We start from the raw sequence: 25,082 nt of genomic DNA on the forward strand, positions 1-25,082 counted from the left end.
AAATAAATGGCTTCTGTCCTGGAGATGGAGCAGGTAGGGTTACATTTTCCTCTAGAGTATTCCTCCCTTAAAGTTGAGGGAAAGACCATAGTCCCTCCTGAAAGAGACCCATCCCAAGGCCCCTTCAGTGTGTCTCAGGTTAGTCTTAATCTATGTGGACAGGAGGGCCCAGCAGATGGAGGACAGATCTCAGCTTGAGAACACGACGATAAAGATCTTGTTTGTGTAAAAAAGTCACTCCCAGCCCTTCTCTGGAAGCACAAACACACTTTCAGCCCTTCTCTGGAAGAACAGCCCTCTCCTCCCATGCCCCGCCCTGTCCCTTTCCAACCCCCCTCACACCCTCAGACCTTTCAGATGATGAAATCCTTATCTCTCCTACTGCGACCATTCACATGGACAAGAGATAAAAGCCTAGGGGAACTCATAGGTCTTGCTCCCCTCCTGCAGCAGATGCAACATGCAGTCTTCCTTGGCTCTCCTGATAACCATCCTACTGCTGCCTCTGGCACTCCCAGGACGGGCTCAGGTACAGGCAGAGGATGGAGGGATCTCAAGTGGGTGAAGAGATGGTTCTGGGTTTTGGACTGGCTTCCCTCACCGCTCTGATCTATTTCAAGAAGCCCCAGGTTCTGAGAGAGAGTGAAGGTGGAGTGACCCAGGGATGTCTGAAAGGAGGATGGGATGACCAATATGCTCTGATTGTTGCTGGGCTTGGGTAGGCATAGGGTGACAGAGGGAAAACAAGGATGAACTCTGGGCTGTACATCCTGCTCTTTTATGAGGCATCATTACCTGCAGAAATATGCCACCCTTTTCTTGTATGAAGGACGCTGGAACTAAGGAAGGACAACCTGGGCTATTGTAAGCATGCACCCTTTGTGTCATGATCCCCAAAAGCTAAACCACTGGGCTGGAGTTGCAGACTGAAGACACAGCCAAATTAACTCCCAGAGCCACAGAAGATATGTGTGGGACTATTCAGAGAAGGACAGTGGCCACACATCTTGATTCTTGAAAAATCTATAAGGAAACCCTAGATGGTTCTTTTTTTTTTTATATATATATTCTGAGAACCCCTGGTTTTTCAACTACAAAATAAAGAATTCAAGTCATACCCTCCTGTATTCTTGGGAATGCTAAATATCAGTCCAGACTTTGGTGCCTCATGGTGCTGATAATATTCATTCCCTTCTTTGACAATTTGGAACTCTCTGTTCCTGCTGTCTTCAAGACAAAGTGAACTTGTGGGAATCTACTTATGTCCAGAGTAGAGGTACTGCGGCCACCAAGCTAGTCCCTGAACATTTCTTTTCAGATCATCTTTCCTCTTTTCCACAGAGCCTCAGAGAAGAGTCTACTCCCAGTTCTGTGAACTGCAGCCAGACCCAGTCAGTGCATGAAGTAGGGTGAGGATGGTTCCACCAGTAGGAGCTGGAAGGAGACTATATTTCAGCTCTGGGAAATCAAGGGAAGGGTCAGTAAAACTCATGGCAGAAGGAGACTTAGGCAGTCATGAACACCCTCCTGTGCAAAGAGAGCTCTTCTCAGACTCTCCAGAGTAGGGTCAGCTCTTCTGCTTCATGTTCCCAAACCGTGCACTGTGATCCAATGTATTTCATTATGCTTAACGTGCCTGTGATCTTGCTTTTGCAGCTGGTGCCAGGCTCTATGGGCAAGGATGGCCTGTGCCATTGTGTGGTTCACCTGGCCAATGACCTCATTCCCCTGAAGAAGCTGGAGCAGCTACAGAGTACAGCCCAGGAGCTCATGGACAAGTATGATCAGGAGCTCTTGAGGGTGAGTGCTGGAGCTGCGGGTTGAGGCTGGGAGTTACATGAACACACCTCCTGCATCCAGCATGAGGATGAGCTGGGCCCGTAGAGAAATTCCTGGAGAAAGCATAGCCCTTATCTTTGAGATGAATCCTGAGTGTGAAGGAAAACGTTAGGTATTGTCCTTGGGATTCTCAGAGGCCATCACCATACAGAGAGGTTTGTGGAGGATGTGCTTTCCTACATTAACAGGCCAATTTGTGGGTATAAGTGCAGTGGGAGATGGGAAGAGATTAGAGAAGAAGAAGGAAGTGGAATGGCCAGTGGAAAGGAGACAGAAAAGAGCTTGAATTGAGCTAAAATAGGGGCAATATCTGGAGAGACTTGTGGACCAGGCTAGTGAGCTTGGAATTGATGCTGTCAGTAGAGTGAGGAGTGAATGGAAATGTGGCATCCAGCATGTGATGTGGGCAGTTGCTTTTTGTAATGGGCACTCGGGGAAGGTTGATGAGAGAGGGCCTGAAAGCTAGCTGTCTGTGTCCATTCATTCACTCGCCAAGACACTCCTGAGAATGTGGCTGTAACCAGGAAAGGAGAGAGAGAACCTGGGTATACAGAGGAGAGAGTCATTTTTTTCTGTAGGAAAGAGGGACACAATGTCCTCAGCTATGAAATGGAAATAACACTAATGCTCACCTCAAGAGCTGTTTTTGTTTTTTTGTTGTTTTTGTTTGTTTGTTTTTTACTTACATCCAAATTATTTTATTTATTTATTTATTTTATTTTTCAATATATTGAATTTATTGTCAAATTGGTTTCCATACAACACCCAGTGCTCATCCCAAAAGGTGCCCTCCTCAATACCCATCACCCACCCTCCCCTCCCTCCCACTCCCCATCAACCCTCAGTTTGTTCTCAGTTACTTACATCCAAATTAGTTAACATATAATATAATAATGATGATTTCAGGAATAGAATTTAGTGATTCATCACTTACATATAACACCCAGTGTTCATCCCAACAAGTGCCCTCCTAATTCCTGTCACCCATTTAGCCTTTCCCCCCACACAAAACCCCTCCAGCAACCCTCAGTTTGTTTTCTGTATTTAAGAGTCTTTTTGGTTTGTTTCCCTCTCTGTTTTTATCTTTTTTCTTCCCTTCTCTTTGTTCATCTCTTGTTTTTTAAATTTCACATATGAGTGAAATAATATATTTGTCTTTCTCTGCTGATTTATTTCACTTAGCATAATACATTCTAGTTCCATACACACTGTTGCAAATGGCGAGATTTCATTCTTTTTGATCACCAAGTAAAATTCCATTGTATATATATACCATATCTTCATCCATTCATCAGTTGATGGACATTTGGGCTCATTCCATACTTTGGCTATTGTCGATAATGCTGCTATAAACATTGGGGTGCATATACTCCTTCAAATTAGCACTCCTGTATCCTTTGGATAGATACCTAGTAGCACAATTGCTGGGTTGTAAGGGAGTTCTATTTTTAATTTTTTGAGGAACCTCCACACTGTTCTCTAGAGTGGCCTCACCAGTTTGCATTCCCACCAGCAGTGCAAAAGGGTTCCTCTTTTTCTGCATCCTCGCCAACATCCATTGTTGGCTGAGCTATTAATTTTAGCCATTCTGACGGGTGTGAGGTAGTATCTCATTGTGGTTTTGATTTATATTTCCCTGTTGATGAGTGATGTTGAGCATCTTTTCACGTGTCTGTTAGCCATCTGGTTGTCTTCTTTGGAAAAGTGTCTTTTCATGTCTTTTGCCCATTTCTTCACTGTGTTATTTATTTCTGGGGTGTTGAATTTAGTAAGTTCTTTGTAGATGTTGGGTGCTAACCCTTTATCTGATATGTCATTTGTAAATATCTTCTCCCATTCTGTCAGTTACTTCTAGTTTTGTTGATTGTTTCCTTCACCATGCAAAAGCTTTTTATCTCGATGAGGACTCAATAGTTCATTTTTGCTTTTGTTTCCCTGGCCTCTGGAGACATGCTGAGTAAGAAGTTGCTGTGGCTGAGGTCAAAGAAGTTGTTGCCTGATTTCTTCTCTAGGATTTTGATGGCTCCTTGTCTTAAGGTTAGGTCTTTCATCCATTTTGAGTTTGTTTTCGTGTATGGTGTAAGAAAGTGGTCCAGGTTCATTCTTCTGCATGTTGCTGTCCAGTTTTCCCAACCATTTGCTGAAGAGACTGTGTTTTCTCCATTGGATATTCTTTCCTGCTTTGTCAAAGATTAGTTGGCCATATGTTTGTGGATCCATTTCTGGGTTCTCTATTCTGTTCCATTGATCTATGTGTCTGTTTTTGTGCCAGTACCATAACGTCTTGATGATTGTAGCTTCATAATACCACTTGAAGTCCAGAATTGTAATGTCTCCAGCTTTAGTTTTCTTCTTCAGGATTGCTTTGGCTATTTGGGGTCTTTTCTGGTTCCATACAAATTTTAGGATTGTTTGTTCTAGCTCTGTGAAGACTGCTGGTGTTATTTTGAAAAGGATTGCATTGAATATGTCGATTCCTCTGAGTAGTATCGATATTTTAACAATATTTGTTCTTTCAATCCATGAGCATGGAGTGTTTTTCCAGTTTTTTGTGTCTTCTTCAATTTCTTTCATAAGCTTTCTATAGTTTTCAGTGTAGATTTTCACTTCCTTAGTTAAGTTTATTCCTAGGTATTTTATAGTTTTTGGTGCAATTATAAATGGGATTGATACATTTATTTCTCTTTCTGCTGCTTCATTATTGGTGAATAGAAATGCAACTGATTTCCGTGCATTGATTTTATATCCTGCGACTTTGCAGAATTAATGGATCAGTTCTAGTAGTTTTTTGGTGGAGTCTTTTGGGTTTTTCATATGGAGTATTATGTCATTTGTGAACAGTGTAAGTTTGACTTCCTCCTTGCTGATTTGGATGCCTTTTATTTCTTTGTGTTTTCTGATTACTGAGGCTAGGACTTCTAACACTATGTTGAATAACAGTGGTGAGAGTGGACATCCTTATTGTGCTCCTGACATTAGTGGGAAAACTATGTTTTTCCCCATTGAGGATGATATTAACTGTGGGTTTTTCATATATGGCCTTTATGATCTTGAGGTATGATCTTTTTACCCCAACTTTCTTCAGGGTTTTTATAAAGAAAGGGTGTTGTATTTTATCAAATGCTTTCTCTGCATCTATTGAAAGGATAATGTGGCTCTTATCCTTTCTTCTATGTGAAAGTATAATGTGATGTATAATATTGATTGATTTGTGGATATTGAGCCAGCCCTACATCAAGGAATAAATCTCACTTGATCGTGTTGAATAGTTCTTTTAACATATTGTTGGATTCGGTTTGCTACTATCTTGTTGAGAATTTATGCATCCATGTTCATCAGGGAAATTTGTCTATAGTTCTCCTTTTTAGTGGGTCTTTGTCTGGTTTTGGAATCAAGGTAATGTTAGCCTCATAAATGAATTTGGAAGTTTTTCTTCCATTCTATTTTTTGGAACAGCTTCACAAGAATAGGTATTAACTCTTGCTTCAATGTTTGGTAGAATTCCCCTGGAAAACTATCTGGCCCTGGACTCTTGTTTGTTGGGAGATTTTTGATTACTGGTTTAATTTTTTTACTGTTATGGGTCTGTTCAAATTTTCTATTTCTTCCTGTTTCAGTTTTGGTAGTGTATATGTTTCTAGGAATTTGTCCATTGCTTCCAGATTGCCCAATTCATTGGCATATAATTGCTCATAATATTCTCTTATTATAGTTTGTATTTCTGTGGTGTTGGTTGTGATCTCTCATCTTTCATTTGTTATTTTATTTATATGGGTCCTGTGCTTTTTCTTTTTGATCAATCTGAGTAGGAGGTTATTAATTTTTTAAATTCTTTTGTTAATTCTTTCAGCTCCTGGTTTCGTTGATCTGTTCTACTTTTTTTTTTTTTAATTTTAGTATCATTGATTTCTGCTCTAATCTTTAGTATTTCCTTTATTCTGCTGTTTTTGCTGTTCTTTTTCTAGCTTTTTTAGGTGTAAGGTTAGGTTATGTATTTGAGACCATTCTTCCTTTAGGAAGGCCTAGATTGCTACATACTTCCCTCTTATGACCAGCTTTGCTGCATCTTAGAGATTATGGACTGTTGTGTTTACATTTTCATCGGCTTCCATGAACTTTTTAATTTCCTCTTTAAATTCCTGCTTGACCCATTCATTTTTTAGTAGGATGTTCTTTAATCTCCAAATATTCATGGTCTTTCCAAGTTTTTTCTTGTGGTTCATTTTGAGCTTCATATCATTGTGGCCTGAAAATATGCAAGGTATGATCTTGATCTTTTTTACTTCTTGAGGGCTGATTTGTGACCCAGTATGTGATCTATTCTGGAGAATGTTCCATGGGCACTTGAGAAGAATGTGTATTCTGCTGCTTTAGGATGAAATGTTCTGAATATATCTGTTAAGTCCATTTAGTCCAGTATGTCATTCAAAGCCATTGTTTCCTTGTTGATTTTCTGCCTATGTGATCTGTCCATTGTTGTAAGTGAGGTGTTGAGGTCCCCTACAATTATAGTATTATTATCAATGAGTTTCTTTATGTTTGTGATTAATTGATTTATATATTTGGGTGTTCTACATTGGGGCCATAAATATTTACAATTGTTAGATCTTCTTGGTGGTTAGACCCCTTAATTATGATATAATGCCCTTCTTCATCACTTGTTACAGTCTTTATTTTAAAATCTAGTTTGTTGGATATAAGTATGGCTACTCCAGCTTTCTTCTGATGACCATGAGCATGACAGATGGTTCTCCATCCCCTCACTTTCAATCTGCAGGTGTCTTTAGGTCTAAATTGAGTCTCTCATAAGCAGCATATAGATGGGTCTAGTTTTCTTATCCATTCTGATAGCCTATGTCTTTTTTTACATTTTACTTTTAATTTTTAAAAATTTACATCCAAATTAGTCAGCATACAGTGCAATAATGATTTCAGGAGTATATTCCTTAGTGCCTCTTACCCATTCAGCCCATCCCCCCTCCCACAGCCCCTCCAGTAACCCTCAGTTTGTTCTCCATATTTTTGAGTCTCTTCTGTTTTGTCCCCCTCCTTGTTTTTATATTATTTTTGTTTCCCTTGTCTTGTGTTCATCTGTTTTGTCTCTTAAAGTCCTCATGTGACTGAAGTCATATGATTTTTGTCTTTCTCTGACTAATTTCACTTAGCATAATACCCTCCAGTTCCATCCATGTAGTTGCAAATGGCAAGATTTCATTCTTTTTGATTGCCAAGGAATACCCCATTGTGTGTGTGTGTGTGTGTGTGTGTGTGTGTGTATACCACAATTTTTAATCCATTCATCCATTGATGGACATTTGGGCTCTTTCCATACTTTGGCTATTGTTGATAGTGCTGCCATAAACATGGGGATGCATTGTCCCTTCGAAACAGCACACCCGTATCCTGTAAATAAATACCTAGTAGTGCAATTGCTGGGTCATAGGGTAGTTCTATTTTTAGTTTTCTGAGGAACTTCCATACTATTTTCCAGCGTGGCTGCACCAGCTTGCATTCCCACAACAATGTAAAAGAGATCCTCTTTCTCTGCATCCTCGCCAATGTCTGTTGTTGCCTGAGTTGTTAATGTTAGCCATTCTGACCCGCGTAAGGTGGTATCTCATTGTGGTTTTGATTTGTATTTCCCTGATGATGAGTGATGTTGAGCATTTTTTCATGTGTTGGTTGGCCATCTGGATGTCTTCTTTGGAGAAGTGTCTATTCATGTCTTTTGCCCATTTCTTCACTGGATTATTTGTTTTTTGGGTGTTGAGTTTGATAAGTTCTTTATAGATTTTGGATACTAATCCTTTACCTGATATGTCATTTGCAAATATCTTCTCCGATTCTGTCGGTTGCCTTTTAGTTTTTCTGATTGTTTCCTTCAATGTGCAGAAGCTTTTTATTTTGATGAGGTCCCAGTAGTTCATTTTTGCTTTTGTTTCCCTTGCCTCTGGAGATGTGTTGAGTAAGAAGTTGTTGTGGCCAAGATCAAAGAGGTTTTTGCCTGCTTTCTTCTTGAGGATTTGGATGGCTTCCTGTCTTATATTGAGGTCTTTCATCCATTTTGAGTTTATTTTTGTGTATGGTGTAAGAAAGTGGTCCAGGTTCATTCTTCCAGTACCACTTGCTGAAGAGACTGTCTTTATTCCATTGGATATTCTTTCCTGCGTTGTCAAAGATTAGGTGGCCATATGTTTGTGGGTCCATTTCTGGGTTCCCTATTTTGTTCCATTGATCTGAGTATCTGTTCTTGTGCCAGTACCATACTGTCTTGACGATTACAGCTTTGTAGTATAGCTTGAAGTCCGGGATTGTGATGCCTCCTGCTTTGGTTTTCTTTTTCAAGATTGCTTTGGCTCCGATAGCATATGCCTTTTGATTGGAGCACTTAGTCCAGTGACAATTAGAGTGAGTACTGAAAGATATGAATTTAGTGTTATGTGTAGAGTTGGTGATGTTCAATGGTCCTTTCTAGTCTTTGTTGCTTTGGGTCTTTTTTGTTTTGTTTTGTTTTGTTTTGTCTTTTCTCCACTCAGAGAGTCCATCTTAAAATTTCTTGCAGGGCTGTTTAGTGGTCACGAATTTCTTTAGTGTTTGTTTGTCTCAGAAACTATATTTCCTTCTATTTTGAATGACAGCCTTGCAGAATAAAGAATTCTTGGCTTCATATTTTTTTGATTTAGCATGTAGAATATATCCTGCCACTCCTTTCTGGCCTAACAAGTTTCTGTGGATAGGTCTACTGTGAAACTTATCTGTCTTTCCTTGCAGTTTAAGGATTTTTTTCCTTTGCTGCTTTTATAATTCTTTCCTTGTCTGTGTTTTGTGAATTTCACTATGATATGCCTTGTTGATGGTCAGTTTTTATTTAATCTGATGGGAGTTCTCTAGGTTTCTTGGATTTTGATGTCTGTGTCCTTTCACAGATTAGGAAAGTTTTCCAGTATAATTTGCTCACATTAACCTTCTTCCTCCTTTTCTCTCTATTCATCTTCTGGGACTCCTGTGATTCAGATTTTATTCCTTAACAGGTGACTGAGTTCTCTAAGTCTTGTGTCATGCTCTTTTGCCTTTGTTTCTCTTCTTTTCTGCTTCATTATTCTCCAGAATTTTATCTTCTATATCGCTGATTCATTGTTTTGTTTCATCCATCCTTGCCATTGTGACATCTATTCGAGATTGCATCTCAGTTATAGCATGTTTAATTCAGCCTGAGTAGATTTTACTTCTTTTATCTCTGCAGAAAGGGATTCTCTGGTGTCTTCTATGCTCTTTCAACCCCAGATGGTATTTTTATTATCATGTTTCTAAATTCTAGTTCAGACATCTTACTTATATTTGTGTTGATTAAGTCCCTTGGTGTTATTTTTCGTGTTCTTTCTTTTGGCATGAATTCCTTCATTTTTGTCATTTTGGAGGAAGAAAAAATTAATAAAATAAAAAATAAAAATTGAAAAATTAAATACACAATAAAAAATCAAATAAAAGAACTAGATCCTAGGGGTGTTTCAGTCTGATTGTTGAAAGAATGGAGAAAAAAGGGAAAGGAGAGAAGAAAAGTGTAAGAAAAAAATTTAAAAATTAAAAAATATTTATAGAATAAAATAAAATAAAGAAAATGAAATACAATAAAAAATTTAAATAAAAATAAAATAAAGTAAAAAACTATAAATAAAATTTTCACTTTCTGTACCCAACAAAGAAAAGAAAGAAAAAAGAAAACAACTTAAGCAAAAACAGAAGCAAAGAAAGTGAACAAATAAATGAACCAGCAAACACAATGAAACCCCAATGAAGTTACATCTAGTTTCCCTTAGAACTTAAACTAAGCACTCTAGTGGCTCCATGGTGTAATGGCTCCATTATCCACTAGGTGACGCTGCTTATCTTACTGGGGTGGATCATTGTGCATGTGTAAGATAGGTGGAAATGGCTTCACCCAACTCCCTAGTCTGTGGCACAGGAAATTCCCTCTCTCACTGACCCATGATAAAGCATCCCTCCTTTGTCTCAGGACTTCATTCACTCCTGTCTCTACCCTGTCTGTGTCCAAGCCATCTGCCTGCCAGATGGCACCTTCCTCCAGAGTTTTACTTCAGATGGGGTTGTTTCAAAATACAACACTTCAGAGACCCCTTCACTTGGTCCCACTGATTCTCTGTAGGAGGGTCTTGCTGAGCAATGGCTGGGTGCCAGCTAGCCCCAGAAAATGTTTGTGTGATCCTGCAGCAGCAGAGGTTCAGAGATGGTGACAAATCACAGCACACAGCCGGCTCCAGGTTTCACCATACTCTGGGGTCTTTGTCCCAATACCCTCAAATGTGGCTCCTCTCCAGGGTCCCCTGGGACCTTTGCTGTGGGGAGGCCATTTGGCCTCTACCAAATGCTCTCCAAGCAGGGGAACTGCTTCTCCCCCTGTGGCACATGGACCCCTCAGACCCCACTGCTTGCTCCTGGGAATTTGCCCAGCTTCCTCATCAGAGCGCCACCAGGTACTGAGCTCCAGAACTTCAGACTCAGCAATCCACTGTTTGTAGAATCCTGGTGGTATTGAAACCCTCTCTTTTCTCCCCATCAATGGTTTTGGGGAACAGGTTTCTTGTTAAGTCCACTGCAAATGTTTTCACTCTTTCTTTCTCTTTCTCTCCAGCTACTTTTGCAGGGAATGCTTTCTTGCACCATGCCAATGTTTTGCACTCTCTCCCTTTCTCTTTTTCTCTCTGTCTCCTCTCTGCAAAAATGGCTCCCTACCCCCCAAGGCTTTTCTTCCCCAAGTTCACCTCTCCACACCGTGTACCTGGCAAGTTCTGTGACTTAAGTTATGCAGGTGGTTGCATTAATCCTCAGATCAACTTCCTAGGTGTTCAAAATGGTTTGGTGCTGATCTAGCTGCGTTTCAGGGATGAGATAAGCTCAGGGTCTTCATGCTGCTCCACCATTTTAACTTCTCTCAAGGGCTGTTAATGGAACAAAATAAAATGACAGATCCAAGACAGTATTTTTTAGGCTACGTGGCACTGAGGGCATGCAAATAAAAGAAAAGAGTCATGGATGTTGAGGTTTGGGGGAACTGCCTGTCCATGCCTCCAGACCCAGGTCAGTGAGTACACATGCACCACTGAAGGTCAGGATAACCAGGTCTTGGAAATGAAAGGTGCCCTGAAGTCCAGGATTCCCACTACCCTTGCTTCCTCCTAGGAGGCCCCAATCTACAACCTGCTGTGCCTGCAGCTGGAGAGACCACAGGAGTTGGTGACCTGGCTTATGGCCAAGGGAGGACTTAGTGAGGCTGAGAGCCTCCTCTCTTAATTCCAGAGCCATATACATGGATAGATTAGAGAATACCTCTGCCTCCATAGTCTCCTGTCTTACTTAATTTCATAAATTTGATGATTTACCAAATCACTTATTTCTGGGGGAAAAAAAGACACAGAGTTGAGCAATATGGAAGGCTGACATCAGTTCTTAAGAACAGTCTGTGACCCATATCCTTGGCATCTCATTTCCACAGGTGGCTAATGCCAGCCTCATACTCAAGCTTCTGGCTGACTCAGACCAGCACGATCTCTGTGCTCTTCGTCAGGAGGTGGATAGTCTCAAGGACCAGCTAAGGGAGTGTGAGAGGGAGAAGGAAGAAGTGGCTTCTGGACACTCTGGTCCACCCTTGCCCCCCGGTGAGGCCTCAGACTGAATTTCTGAAAATTTCTTCTCCCCAAAGATGGTTTGGGAATGCAGCGTTGGTTATGGCGTACTGAGGGGTGGGCAGTGAATGTCTTGATGTAGAATAAATCTTTCATTTCCTTGTTTGGTGCATCATTAAGTAATGCAGACAGAGATAGGTATAGTCTCACGTATAGGCATCCTAGTAAACATAGATATATATAAATACACCTAAAATCAGACATATACACTAACCTCTATTTGTGCAAAGTCAAGCCTGCTTATACACTTATGCATGTCTTCAGATGTACGGACACATGCTGAAACACACACATAGCTATTACACTTTCATAGCCCTCTCCCTGTGGGTTTTGTGCTTCACTCCTAGTTTCTACCTTGCCTGCTCTCTTCTCCAGGCTCTTGTGACCATGGAGGCCTCCAGAAAGTCAGCAGACCCTTTGTGGTGCAACTCAATTGGAGAGGCTTTGCACACAAGGCAGGTACCTGGGGTCGAGACTCAGCACCCAGTCCAGACTCTTCCCTCTACTGGGTGGCCCCTATGACTACAGACAGCAGGTAAGTTCAGGATGGTTTCTCTTTTGTACCCAGGTTCATTCAAAATGTTTGCTACCCTACCCTAACGGGTTTCTTTATGGCCCCAGCACAACTTCCTCTCTCTGTTTTAGGTATGCCGCTGGACAAACTTAACCTAGGTCTGACAGGTCACCTTCTAGAGCTCCTCTCATGATTAAGAATGCCACAGATGGCTGTGAGCTCCTTCTTGAACCTGCTGTCTGAAATTTCTAAACCCATTGTAATCCAAACTGGTTCTATTGGTAGTCTGATCTTATCTCAAGAACAAACTGTTCTCTACCTGGGCTTCAGAATCCTAGGTTCTTCTCAGAAGAAATTTAGAGGATGAACTTGACTTTACTTGGGACTTGGACTCAGACAGGGTTGAGTTTGAATCTGAGTACTGCCACATAAGATAAGTGAACTTGGAGAAGTACATGAATGTCTCAGACCCGTTCTAGCCATCTGGAAAGTGAGGATAGTTAAATTAGAGAATATCACATGAGATTTTATAAAAAAAAGTGTGGACAGCATTGTCGGTGTTGATAAATGTTTGTTTGTTTGTTTGTTTTAGATGAAAGGATAGCTAATTGAATCAAGGAGTAAATGAATGAGCCCTTAAATAAACTGGCAGCCTGGTTAGGAAGCTAGATGCAACTCACAGGCAGGGTGTTTAAAGGTAGTCTATATAGGAATATGGCAAAGATCCAACTGAGTGGGACACCACAGGAGGGAAGGATGAACGTGGCTTAAACCTGTCATTGAAGAGCTCAGTGGAAGCTCATCTCAGAAAGATTAGTGTTACTGATAATATTGCTCCCAATTCCTATAGGCATTTGTAGCATATGAAGCACATTTATGTGTCTTTAAATCTTCTCCAAATCTCTGTGGTAAAGGAAGACTTACTGACCAAGGCCAAGCAGTGACAACACTCATCATTCAGGAATTATTTATTTATTTATTTATTTGTAAAAGTTTATTTATTTATTTTGAGAGATGGAGAGAGACAGTGTGCAAGCAGGGAAGGGGCAGAGAGAGAAGGAGACAGAGAATCCCAAGCAGGCTCTGAGCTGTCAACGCAGAGCCTGATGTAGGGCTCAAACTCACAAACCATGAGAAAATGACCTGAGCTTAGATCAAGAGTCAGACACTTAACTGACTGACCCACTCAGGCACCTCATTCATGGATAATTTAAAGGAGTTTCCAAAGTGACCTCAATGAGCATAAATCTCTCCAAATCCAGCTCCAGAACTACGACCTACCAGAGGACATTGTCTCAGGGATGGGTGGAGGGGGCATCCATAAGGAAGAACATCCATAAAGAAGAAAAGAATAATAACCATCACTTGTTGATTGCTTACTTTGAGATAAATATTCTACTAATTGTTTTATTTGCATTATTTCGGTCAGTCCCGACAATCAATGAGATAGAATCTTTTGTTTTTCTTTTAATGGATTTTAATTATGAGCTGAGGGACTTTGAGCAAATTAGTCTTTCTGAGACCCAGTCTTCAAATCTGTGGGGATAAAACCTACTTTATGGTACTTTCACTATAATTAAATGAGGTAATGCACGCACAGTGTCCATGAGACATTGGTGCATTTGATGTTAATGTTATTGTTGTTACTGATTTTTTACAGTTATTTTTTGTCACAGTATGTTATAAGCAGAAGAGAGATTACCAATCAGTTCTGTATGATTCCAAAGTTCCAACTATTAATTTGAACACTAGCCTGCTCATTTTTATTAGCATTGTGAACCCTGATAATTCTGGTGTGGGGCTTGGCCTAGGTACTTTGACTACTACCAGATGTACAAGTCCTATGATGACCTGGTATTGATGAAGAACTATGAGAAGAGGTCATTTGGCTATGGTGATGGCAGTGGTAACACCGTGTACAAAAACTTCATGTACTTCAACTACTATGGCACACGTGACATTGCCAAGCTGAATCTTTCCTCCAACACCCTGGTGCTACGACGCCCATTGCCCAGCGCCACCTACAACAACCGCTTCTCCTATGTTGGTGTGCCCTGGAAAGATTTAGATTTTGCTGGTGATGAGAAGGGACTGTGGGTGCTCTATGCCACCGAGGAGAGCAAGGGAAACCTGCTTGTAAGCCGCCTCAATACCAGCACCTTAGAAGTGGAGAAAACCTGGCAAACCAACCAGTACAAGCCAGCCATGTCAGGAGCCTTCATGGCCTGTGGAGTGCTGTATGCCCTACGCCCACGGAGCACCCACCAGGAAGAGATCTTCTATGCTTTTGATACCAACACTGGGCGGGAGCGCCATCTCAGCATCCTGCTGGATAAGATGCTGGAAACACTGCATGGCATCAATTACTCCCCCTTGGATCACAAGCTCTATGTCTACAATGATGGCTATCTGATCAATTATGATCTCGGCTTCCAGATGCTGAAGCATAAGCCATCAAAACTGCCAGCTGAAAAGTTCTCTTGGTTTCCTATTGCACCAAAGTCTGTCAAACCCAACAAAACATCTAGTCCCTGAGACCCCTGGGGCAGAGTATTGGGAGAAGCATATATCCTCCTCCTCACCCTCCAGATGGATCACTCCCCACACCCCCCCCCCCCCCACAAATGGCCATCAGTCCTACTGATTGAGAAGTGTTGATTATATTTTTATGATTGATCATTCTTTATAGTTGACAATTCTGTATGACTAATGACTCAATCACATTAAAGTTCTTTTTAGTAATGGTCTAGGTGGATTTGATTGGGGTTTGATTGGGAAACAAGCACCAACCCTAACAAGACACCTCTTTACTAGAAATCTACAATTCTAAGAGCTGCACTCTAATTTGTAAAACAAATCTCCTATTCTGTGCTTTGAAAACTGTGAATCCAACTGCTACAATTATAAACTTCTGTGAATTAGGCTTAGAATGGTAAGTCTTAGGTTGAGAGCATCTGGTACCAGTGCAGAAGACCTCAAACAGCTTGTCATTAGAATAGTATGTAGACGCCCCCTTTCTTTTTTTTTTAAGATTTTTTTTAATATGAAATTTGTTGTCAAATTGGTTTCCATACAACACCCAGTGCTCATCCCAACAGGTGCTCTCCTCAATGCCCATCAGCCACTTTCCCCTCCCTCCCACCCCCATCAACCCTCAGTTTATTCTCAGTTTTTAAGAATCTCTTATAGTTTACCTCTTTCCCTCTCTATAACTTTTTCCCCCTTCCCCTCTCCCATGGTCTTCTGTTAAGTTTCTCAGGATACACATAAGAGTGAAAACATATGGTATCTGTCTTTCTCTATATGACTTATTCCACTAAGAATAACACTCTCCAGTTCCATCCATGTTGCTACAAAAGAGGCCCCCTTTCTTATCCTCAACCTCTTGCAGGGTAGCTGGGGAGAAAAGTGCAGCATGTTGGTGTGAAAATCAATGTTTCACTGTCCTGAATCAAACTCACTCTGAGTGCAACTAGGAGAGGGGTTTAGGCTTGAGTTCCATTCTAGGAAGTGAGCAACTAATGGCTGAGCATCAGACACTCCACCTATTACTTATCTATCTGCATGGTTCACTTCCTTTCCATGCAATGGGATGGAATGTTCAAGATTTCAGACCCCAAAGTCTTCACAGTCACATGAAGGATACCAGAATACTTTATACACCCAGTCTCATGCTTATACTTCCCCATATGTATATACATTCGCAAATATACATCCAATCAGACATGTATACAATATTCCATCTACATAGACATAAATGTATATTTTAACATATCTATTAGAAAATTCATGTGCTACCCAAATAAAGATCAAGCACCATCCCCTACAGCTGCATGGAACTGAGAATCTGTTCTAGTTGCCCTGTTAGGAATTTCACTATGAATCACCACCCCCATCACCTCTTGATTTACAGGCATCTCTCCCCCTAATGCTTTGACACAAAGGTGGGCACCAAAGATTGGGCTAAGACATTGAAACAAATCTTTTTAAAAGTTCTGCTATAATGACATAGAAAAGACCATAGAAAAGACCAAGTGAGAGATGAATAAAAAATACTTTGCAAGGAAGGGCTAACTCACCTTTAATTTTAAATGGCCCTCAGAAAACCTCCCCAATGAGCCCCGCTCCTGCTTCTAGAATAGAAGAAATCTTTCCCCACGTGGGAGCACTCTCAATTAAGTGCAGAATCCCTAAGCCTAGAGGCAGAGAAAAACATGACCTCCTCTACCCCTGTGAACTTTGTTCTTGCTCCATTTTTCTTTGTAAGGCCTCACTTTTTCAAGATCACTAACAAAAGTGATAAGATCTTTCCTACAGGAAAGATTCCATTCTTACAGGTATGTAGTTTTATCTATGGCTTCAATAAACTCAACTTTCCATTATAACAAGCCTATCATCCCAACAGGAACCCCCACACAGGACCACAGAGAAACATATCCCACATAAGCAATCTGGTCTCCCCCCCTCCTTTTTTTAATAGTTCCACCCTAAGAACTTTGTCCCCTGTTGTCTGGAAAATGACCTTTTTAATTTTATTATGGAGACCCGGTGTCTCCCACCCCACAAATATGTCTTATTGCCCCAGCTAGTCCTTGGAAAGGCTGTGAGACTAGAGTTGACATCACAATATCCCTTTTTTTTGAGAGGTTGTGGTATCTGTGGGTGGGGCAAAAGGGAGGGGCATCCCTGGGTGGGGTCATCTTTACTTAGCCCACCTTGTACTAAGTATGAATCAGTAGCCACCACAGGCCTCAGCTGGGCCACATCTGGAGACCTGGGGTGGGGGGTATAACATCCTAAAATACCTGGCCCCAGCCTCATCACTCATCCCTTTTTGGGCATCAAGGAAACCAGCCTTTGGCCTGAGAACACGACACCTGAGACAAAGGCCAGTGGAAACATTTGTCTGCCCTCACCCTTTCTGCCCCAGCTTCCACCTCCTCACCATCTGTCCTCCCACTAAGGTCCATGCCGCATGTCATCTCTCAGACACCCAAGATGGCCCAGAGTGGGCGTCCTTCAGGTTTGCCTACACACGAGAACATCTCTCCTAGTGTCACCCGAGTGATAGTGAAGACAGCAGGCAAGGGGGAGGACTTTATGATAGCGGACGACACCTCTGTGAGGCAGTTCAAGGAGAAGCTATCTGCTCACTTTGAGTGCCAAATGGACCAACTAGTGCTGGTATTCATGGGCTGCCTTCTTAAAGACCATGACACACTGAGACAGAGGGGCATCCGAGACGGCCACACCATTCATTTGGTCATCAAGTCCAAACATAGGTCCAGATCCCTAGCCCATTCCTCCCAGAACTTGCTGACCAAAGATCACTGCCACCGGGACAGAAACACCAAAGGAAACAGCAGTGGGGTACACCAACTTGCCAGTGTGAGTCACACCCCGGTGGAGTCGGCCCTCCCTGTGGAGCCTGATGCACCCAAAGTGCATACCCAGGATCTGGAAGTGGGTAATCCAGATTGCATAGCACAGATGCTACAGAATCCTAGCATCCAGCAGCTCCTGTCCAACACGGCCCCCATGAGACAGTTCATCTCAGAACACCCAGACGTGCAACAGCTGATGCAGCAGAACCCAGAAGTCTCCAACCTCCTTGACAATTCTGAGATCCTATGGCAGACTCTGGAGCTGGCCAGAAACCTTGCCATTATTCAGGAGATAATGCACATCCAGCAACCTGAACAGAATCTTGAGCATCCACTAAACCCACAGTCATACCCGGGCTTGGAGACAATGCCAGGTGGGGACAATCCCCTGGGCCGGAGTTATGCTGATTGCAATGACCACATGCTCAACAGCTTGCAAGATCCCTTTGGAGGCAACCCTTTCACAGCTCTCCTGGAAGGACATGTTTTAGAACCAGTTCAGTCCTCACCCCTGTCTCCACCACAACCCCAGGAACGGCGGGACCAGCTCCCACAGCTCCCTACAACCCGAGTCATCTATACTAGTTCCTGTGGTTTATCCTCCATCACCTCAGCCAATGTTGCCCCTGACAAGGTGAACCATACTTCCAGGGCCAGTACTACCACTATCTCCACCAAAGACCGGAGTCATAACTGGGCCTTTCAGCAGCCGGCTGGTGTACCAGCCTTACCTAGCATAGAGCTTACCCAGCAGCCCCAGGCAGAGGACAAAGATGCCACCACCTCTCGAGATAGCTCTGACCAGAAATTAAAGGATGATCCCCAGCTGTCGGATGAGCAGAGCAGCTCCCAGATCACAGGAAGCATGGTGCAGTTGCTTTTGAATAACCCCTACTTGGCAGCCCAGATGATGTTGTTCATAAGTATGCCCCAGCTGAGTGAACAGTGTAGGCAGCAGCTGCCCACATTCCTGCAGCAGACACAGGTTTCCGACATGCTTCTGGCCCTAGCCAACCCTAAAGCATCACAAGCAATATTGCATATTGAGCAGGGTCTGCAGCTGTTGGCCACAGAGGCTCCTGTTCTTCTACCCTGGGTTGCACCCTATCTATGGGGCCTGGGTTGGCTTCCTTCACCCAGCTGTAGCTACCCTGACACAGTGCCCTGGGCCTGGGATGTGCCAGATATGGCTGAACCCAAAGGTCCTGAGTGCTGCCACAAATCTGGAGCAGCCCTGCAGAGGCTACAGTCCTTAGCTGGAGACTCTTCCCACCTTCCACAAGCCCCTGAGATTCATTTCAGCCAGCAAATGGAATCTCTCCAGGCCATGGGATTTGGGAACCACCATGCCAATCTGCAGGCACTCATCGCTACTGAGGGGGACACCGGTGCTGCTATTCGCAAGCTCAAGAGATCCCAGGGATTCTAACCACCATGCCTACTTCTGTGCTTCTTGTTACCTGCCTGCTGACCCATTTGACTACATCATCTGCTCCTTCCACCTCTTCCAATGCTTCCAGCCAGGAAGCATTGGCCATGGGTAAAAGATCTGTCAGTAAAATGGCTACCCCCACATGCCCGCATCTGAGGTTTGGCTTTGTTTCTCTTGCAAGAAAAGCCACTGTCTGTGTGTGATATCCCTGTCTCATGATGCAGACATGAGCACGCGCACACACACACACACACGCACACACACACCATGCATATAAAGCACAGATATCATACCATACGCTCATACCCAAGAACGTGTATATGTAGCCCCAGACAGGTGTGCACACATACACAAGGTCACATGGCCAAAGATTTACATACAAAGGCACACACGTTCAACACACTGCACAGACAGCCATGGGCATGTGCAGCAACACACAAATACCTAAAAACACTACACAGACCCACGTGTAGAGGAAGACAGTCATAACAAAAAGGGAAAAATTCTATAGATAGACACAGATATTTAGTCATAAAGACTTCCTCAAGTTTTCAAGTCAAATTGTTCAAGTCTGAAGGTGGGAGAAGAATGGCCTGGTAGGTCAGAGTAGGATAAGTCCACATTTCATCCAGGTCTTGGTAAGTATTCATCCTCCCAGGAATTTATTACTAATTGTCACAATCATAGGACTTCTCTGGACTGTTACCATTGTCTCTTTAACTTAGAGAGGTACAGCTGCTTACCCTCACTGTATATTGCCATCACCAAAACACAGCCTCAAGGGGACATGGTAACTTCCAAGAATATCATGTCCTTCAGCATATCTAATGTTCATAGCTTGAGTTCTCTGTAGTTAGCCAAGGTCCTATCTCCCCCTCTCCTGGCCTCACCAAGAGCATCCTAGCCAATTGGCATGTAAACACTTGTGGCAATTATTCAATCTTTTAATAAGTTAAATGTTGTTTTAGGTATTGAAGAAATAGCAGTGACCAAATAAATTTCCTTTATTTATGGGGTTTACTTCTGTGGTATAAGACAGTACTTTACCTAACTTATGAATAAGTGCTATGAGGAAAAATAAAGCAGGATAAAGTCTTCTACATAGAGGGCAATCCAGGAAGGCCTCTCTGGAAGGGCAAGAGTAGAGCAGAAACCAGAAGGGATTGGGAGAAATGAACACGCACTCCCTTGGGAGAAGTATGTTCCAGACAGAGAAGACGACTTAGGATAAAAATGTGAGGTGGGAATATTCTTGATGTGTTTGAAGAATAACAAGGAGATGATGTAGCTAGAGTGGAGTGAATAAAACAGTGGGAGGGAAAACAGGACATCAGAGAAATCAGGAAGAGCCTTGTAGGTCTGGTAAGGACTCTGGATTTTACTATGAACGCAGCGGAAAATCACTGCTGGATTTTGACCAAATGATGGAGGTGTTTCAGTGGATTCTCCGGCTGCCGAGCGCAGAAAGACCATGGTAGAGGTCCAAGTAGAAGTGGGAGAGCTGGTGCAGCTCCCTTATAGCGGAGCAGGTGGGAGATGGTAGTGTCTGGAGCAGTGGAGATGGTGACATGTATTCATATTGTGGTCTGCAAAGGGTCACCACAGAATTCCGTGTGCTCCTCACAGACCACCTTCCTCCAGCCCTGTCTCTGCCATCAGCGAGAGTGAAGGAGAGCCCACAAAACTCCAAGTACTCCTGTGGATCTACTACCAGAATCCCACTCTTCCCCTTCAAACTAGGAAAAAGATCGGTCTCAAGAAAGACATGACCACAAAAATGGATTTTCTACTTTCCCATTAAGATGCCTCCATCCAATCAATTAGTCTGATTAAGCTTTATACCCTGTTTGCCTCAGGTTACATGAAAAACCCAAGCTGTTTGAGTTGTCTTTCTGATTCTTGTCCCACTATGCTCTGAAAATCCCTCAGCTGACCCAATTTTCCACCGGTCATCGATTCCCCCCACTTTTCCACCCTAACATTTAGAACTCATAATTTAGCAACAGCAAACCCTACTGTATCTACAACCTTTTCTCTAAATGATCCCCACCTTTTCACCATGACTGAGATCTGGCTCTCCACTGACAGCCTGCATGTTCTCTGCTCCATCCTGTTGTAATGCATAAATTGTCTGTGGACCCAAATCAAGCTCTCCCCTTGGGCACTGATCCCAACCTCTCCAATCCATTTACTCAACAGCTGACTTTTTCAATCATCTTCTCTTCCTTCTGTGTCATTTTCCCCTCATTGTGTTATATCCACCAGAATAAAAGCATGCTGTAACATTCTCAGTTTAAGAAAAAGCAAAACAAAAATGTCTTTATCCCCACATGTCCACACAGCCATCATACCCATTCTCTTACCTGTAATACTCTTATTTAATCCATTTCCTTTCCAACCCACTTGCTTTGAAACCCCCTCCAGTCAGTGCCCCCTCCACTCTTCCAAACTTGGCTCATCATGGTGCCCCCCTTTTTTTGGTCATATCCAGGGTCAGTTCTCTTCCTTTAGCTTCCTGACCTACTGGCATCATCTGACACTGTCACTCTCTCCGTTTTGAAACTCTTCTTCATTTGCTTTCTCTCCTTCTCTCCTTTTTCTGACTTGATGTTTTATTTCTTCTCAATTTCTTTTGTAGAACACATCTAATATTCCATATTTGAAAATATGTAGTGCCCATGCCTTGGTCTTTTTACTTCTATCTTGTTCCTATACTCACTAATCTTATGGTTCTAAATAGTCAGTGCTGGATAACTGTGGACTCACAATAACGAACTCTCTCCCTTCATGTCCATTTGGGTATAAGACATCTTGAATGTATGTGACAAAGAACTCCGGATTTTCTGTTTAACAACTTTATTCCCTGGTCTTTTTTTTTTTTTTTTTTACATCTTGGTAAATAGCCAATTCATTCTTTAAGTTATTCTGGGGAATAACAATAATCTTTTTAGAAGTAAAATAAAAACTTCATGTCATTTTTGGACCCTCTCTCATGCTCTAGATCCTGCCCATCAGAAAGTCAACATTCTGAAAATATATAAAAAATTAATGGCTTATGAATCAAAGAGAATACAGAAACATCGAATGCCAAGAAAACCAATTCAGGGTGCAGCTGAATTTGGTCTTAACAGTGACATGGGGGCTAAGCCTTTCCTAATTGTCTAATCCAAAGCTGAGGCTCCACACACTACCTACAGGTTGTGTGGAAGTAGGATTCTTGGCCTGAGATGTAAGTGTCATCCTAGGCCCCTCCCTATGAAGAAGCCAATCAAGAGAAAGGAAATAGAAGAGGTAAAGGTGGAGGGGGTGGTTTGGAGTTCCTGGGGATACAGACAACCTTGGAGAGGTCTCCAGAATCCATTGTGTGAGGCTGTGATGTCAGTGCTGAGGTCACAGAGGTTACCTGATGGAGTGAGTTCCGGCCCAGAAGGCTTCAGGGGTGGCTGTTAGCAAGATGAGGGCGGTTTGGAGCCCTGTATAAGAGGAAGGACGGGGCCACAGCTGGTTGGTATGTATGCCCCGACCCAAACCCTTTTTCCTGACTTTGCCTTTCACTCATCAATAGACCTCTTTGGTCTCCTCTCCCAACCCCAACACCTGTCAGACCCATAATCCTCCACAACCATCCCATCCTGAGGACCTCATTGACCCTTCCATGCAGACCTTCTTGTGCTTTTACCCTCCAAGCCCTCTTCCTGCTCACCTTTCCTACTTTCACCACTGCTTGAAAGGATGATGTTGGTACCCCCATCCCCACCCCCCAGCTGTGTCCCCACAGACCTGGGCCTCCTGCTGCCTACCATGGCCAAAAGCGGAGAGGCCCTGCCACAGGGCAACCCAGCGCTGATCCCGGACCACCACCTCATCAAGGTGACAGTGAAGACACCCAAGGACAAGGAGGATTTCTCAGTTACAGATACTTGCACCATCCAGCAGCTGAAGGAAGAGATATCTCAGCGCTTTAAGGCCCACCCTGATCAGCTGGTCCTAATCTTTGCTGGCAAAATCCTCAAGGACCCTGACTCACTGGCACAGTGTGGAGTGCGAGATGGCCTCACTGTCCACCTGGTCATCAAGATGCAACGCCGCACCATGGGCACTGAGTGCCCAGCTGCTTCAGTCCCTGCCCCGGCCCCCAGCCTTAGATCATTCCCTCAACCAAGCTCCATGTACCCAGCAGATGGGCCAACCGCCTTTAGCTTAGGTGTTCTCACAGGCCTCAACGGGCTAGGCCTGACCTCCAGTAGTTTCCCCGACCAGCCAAGCTCACTGATGTGGCAGCATGTCTCTGTGCCTGAGTTTGTGGCTCAGATCATTGATGACCCTTTCATCCAAGGTCTGCTGTCCAACACAGGCCTGATGCGCCAACTGGTTCTCGATAACCCCCATATGCAGCAGCTGATCCAGCACAACCCTGAGATCGGGCATATTCTCAACAACCCTGAAATCATGCGGCAGACATTGGAGTTTCTCCGCAACCCAGCCATGATGCAAGAGATGATGCGTAGCCAGGACCGGGCACTCAGTAACCTGGAAAGCATCCCTGGTGGCTACAATGTGCTTCGTACTATGTACACGGATATTATGGACCCGATGCTTAATGCAGTACAGGAGCAGTTTGGTGGCAATCCCTTTGCCACTGCCACTACTGCGAATGCCACCAGCAGCAGCAGCCAACCTTCGAGGACAGAGAATTGTGACCCTCTCCCCAACCCATGGGCTTCCACATATGGGGGCTCTGTTGGCAGGCGAGGCAGGCATCCTGGGGACCAGGATGTATCCGAGACTAGAAATAGGGTTCCCACCATTCTGGGTAATATAAGGCTCTATGACTATCTTCAGCAATTACATGAGACCCCCCAGTCCTTGGGAACCTATCTGCAAGGGACTACATCCACTCTCAATCCGACCCAAGAACCACCACCACCAGGAAACCGAGTCCCCCCAACTTCATCCTCCTCCCAGGAACGTGAGTCAGGCCAGCCTCTCCCTAAGGAATCAGGAGCCATCAAGGGAAAGTCCTCTTGCCCATCGTTCCTGAGATATCCCCCAGAGAGCAGTACTGGACAAGATAGAGGTCAAGGTGGCACAGGGAATGGCTCCACTGACCATGGCACCAACATGCCTGATCTTGTCTTAGGGCTGGGGCATTCTGCCAATAGGGCCCCATTCGTCCCTTCATCAGCTTCCCCTATGCCAGCTACCCCTGGGATCCCTGAGCATGCCCAGCTGCCACCGGTAGCTTATCCAAGATCTCTGAGGCCCACCAGCGTGAACCAGGTCCCACAGCTGCAGGACGAGGTGCGCCGGCAGCTGCCCCTGCTGCTGCACCTTCAGGCAGCCATGGCCAACCCTCGTGCCATGCACGCGCTCCTACAGATTGAGCAGGGTCTGCAGATCCTGGCCACTGAAGCACCTCGCCTCCTACTGTGGTTCATGCCTTGCCTAACAGGGCTGGGAAGTATGGTAGGCGGTACAGAGCCTAGAGGGGGTGCCCTTATGCCTGAGGATCCCCCTCTAGCTCCAGCTCCTGAGGTACCCCCAGCACAGGGCTCTGTGGAGCTGGGCCCCCATTCCACCCCTTTCCTCCAGATGTGGCAGGCTCTAAGTGGTGCCAATCCCCAGCAGATGCAGCCCGAGATTCACTTCCGGGTGCAGCTAGAGCAGCTGCGAGCAATGGGTTTCCTGAATCCCGAAGCCAATCTCCAGGCCCTCATAGCCACTGGGGGTGATGTGGACGCTGCTGTGGAGAAGCTGAGGCAGGCATAGGAGACCTGGTTGTTCAGACCATGTCTTTTCCTCTGTGCCCTTTTCGCGTATGCCACTACCCTAACTCCCCCGATCTTGAATGCAGCTGCAGTATGAACCAAATCCACTATGACGCCCTTTACTGTGGAGACAATGTTGTTCCAGAGTCAATGAGGAAGAATTGGAGCCAGAAACAGGGTGGGGGTGCTATGAGTGACCCAACCACGCCCGCCACTGTACCATCTTGGGGCCCCAGTCTGCACTCTGCTTATGCCTATCTGGAGATGCAATTACATCCAATCTCCAGTGTCTGCAGTTGCCTGAGTCTGATTCTTTGTGGGTTATGGGTAAAGGGGGGGATATGGGATGAAAGGTGGTAATAGGAGCTGTCTCTGCATGGGGGGAACGGGGCTTGGAGGGGAAGATCAAAAGTTCGAAGTTCAAAGATTCAGAGGCATAGAGAA

General features: G+C 43.8%; 3 protein-coding genes across 4 annotated transcripts; all 3 read left to right on the top strand.

The window, feature by feature from the left end:
* Positions 1-398: 398 nt before the first annotated feature.
* On the top strand, positions 399-14,801 carry LOC109260062 (olfactomedin-4-like). Of its 2 annotated transcripts, XM_053900047.1 has the most exons (6): positions 401-529; positions 1,342-1,404; positions 1,657-1,800; positions 11,351-11,513; positions 11,916-12,075; positions 13,866-14,801. In XM_053900047.1, exons 1-6 carry the CDS (start codon positions 461-463, stop codon positions 14,587-14,589), a joined length of 1,323 nt encoding a protein of 440 aa, XP_053756022.1. In that variant the 5' UTR covers positions 401-460; the 3' UTR covers positions 14,590-14,801. The 2 variants fall into 2 exon arrangements, with proteins under 2 accessions (XP_053756023.1, XP_053756022.1); XM_053900048.1 differs by lacking the exon at positions 1,342-1,404 and having other exon boundaries at positions 399-529.
* Positions 14,802-16,777: 1,976 nt separating this feature from the next.
* UBQLNL (ubiquilin like) lies at positions 16,778-19,015 on the top strand. Its single transcript, XM_019438047.2, has one exon. The coding sequence runs from the start codon at positions 17,023-17,025 to the stop codon at positions 18,865-18,867; it is 1,845 nt and encodes a 614-aa protein (XP_019293592.2). The 5' UTR covers positions 16,778-17,022; the 3' UTR covers positions 18,868-19,015.
* A 3,239-nt stretch (positions 19,016-22,254) lies between these two features.
* Positions 22,255-24,929, top strand: UBQLN3 (ubiquilin 3). The gene is made up of 2 exons (XM_053899228.1): positions 22,255-22,378; positions 22,635-24,929. Exon 2 carries the CDS (start codon positions 22,672-22,674, stop codon positions 24,637-24,639), a length of 1,968 nt encoding a protein of 655 aa, XP_053755203.1. The 5' UTR covers positions 22,255-22,378; positions 22,635-22,671; the 3' UTR covers positions 24,640-24,929.
* Positions 24,930-25,082: the final 153 nt, after the last annotated feature.

Source organism: Panthera pardus, unplaced genomic scaffold (assembly GCF_024362965.1).
Source record: "Panthera pardus isolate Hobbes unplaced genomic scaffold, ASM2436296v1 HiC_scaffold_12, whole genome shotgun sequence".
NCBI lineage: Eukaryota > Metazoa > Chordata > Mammalia > Carnivora > Felidae > Panthera > Panthera pardus.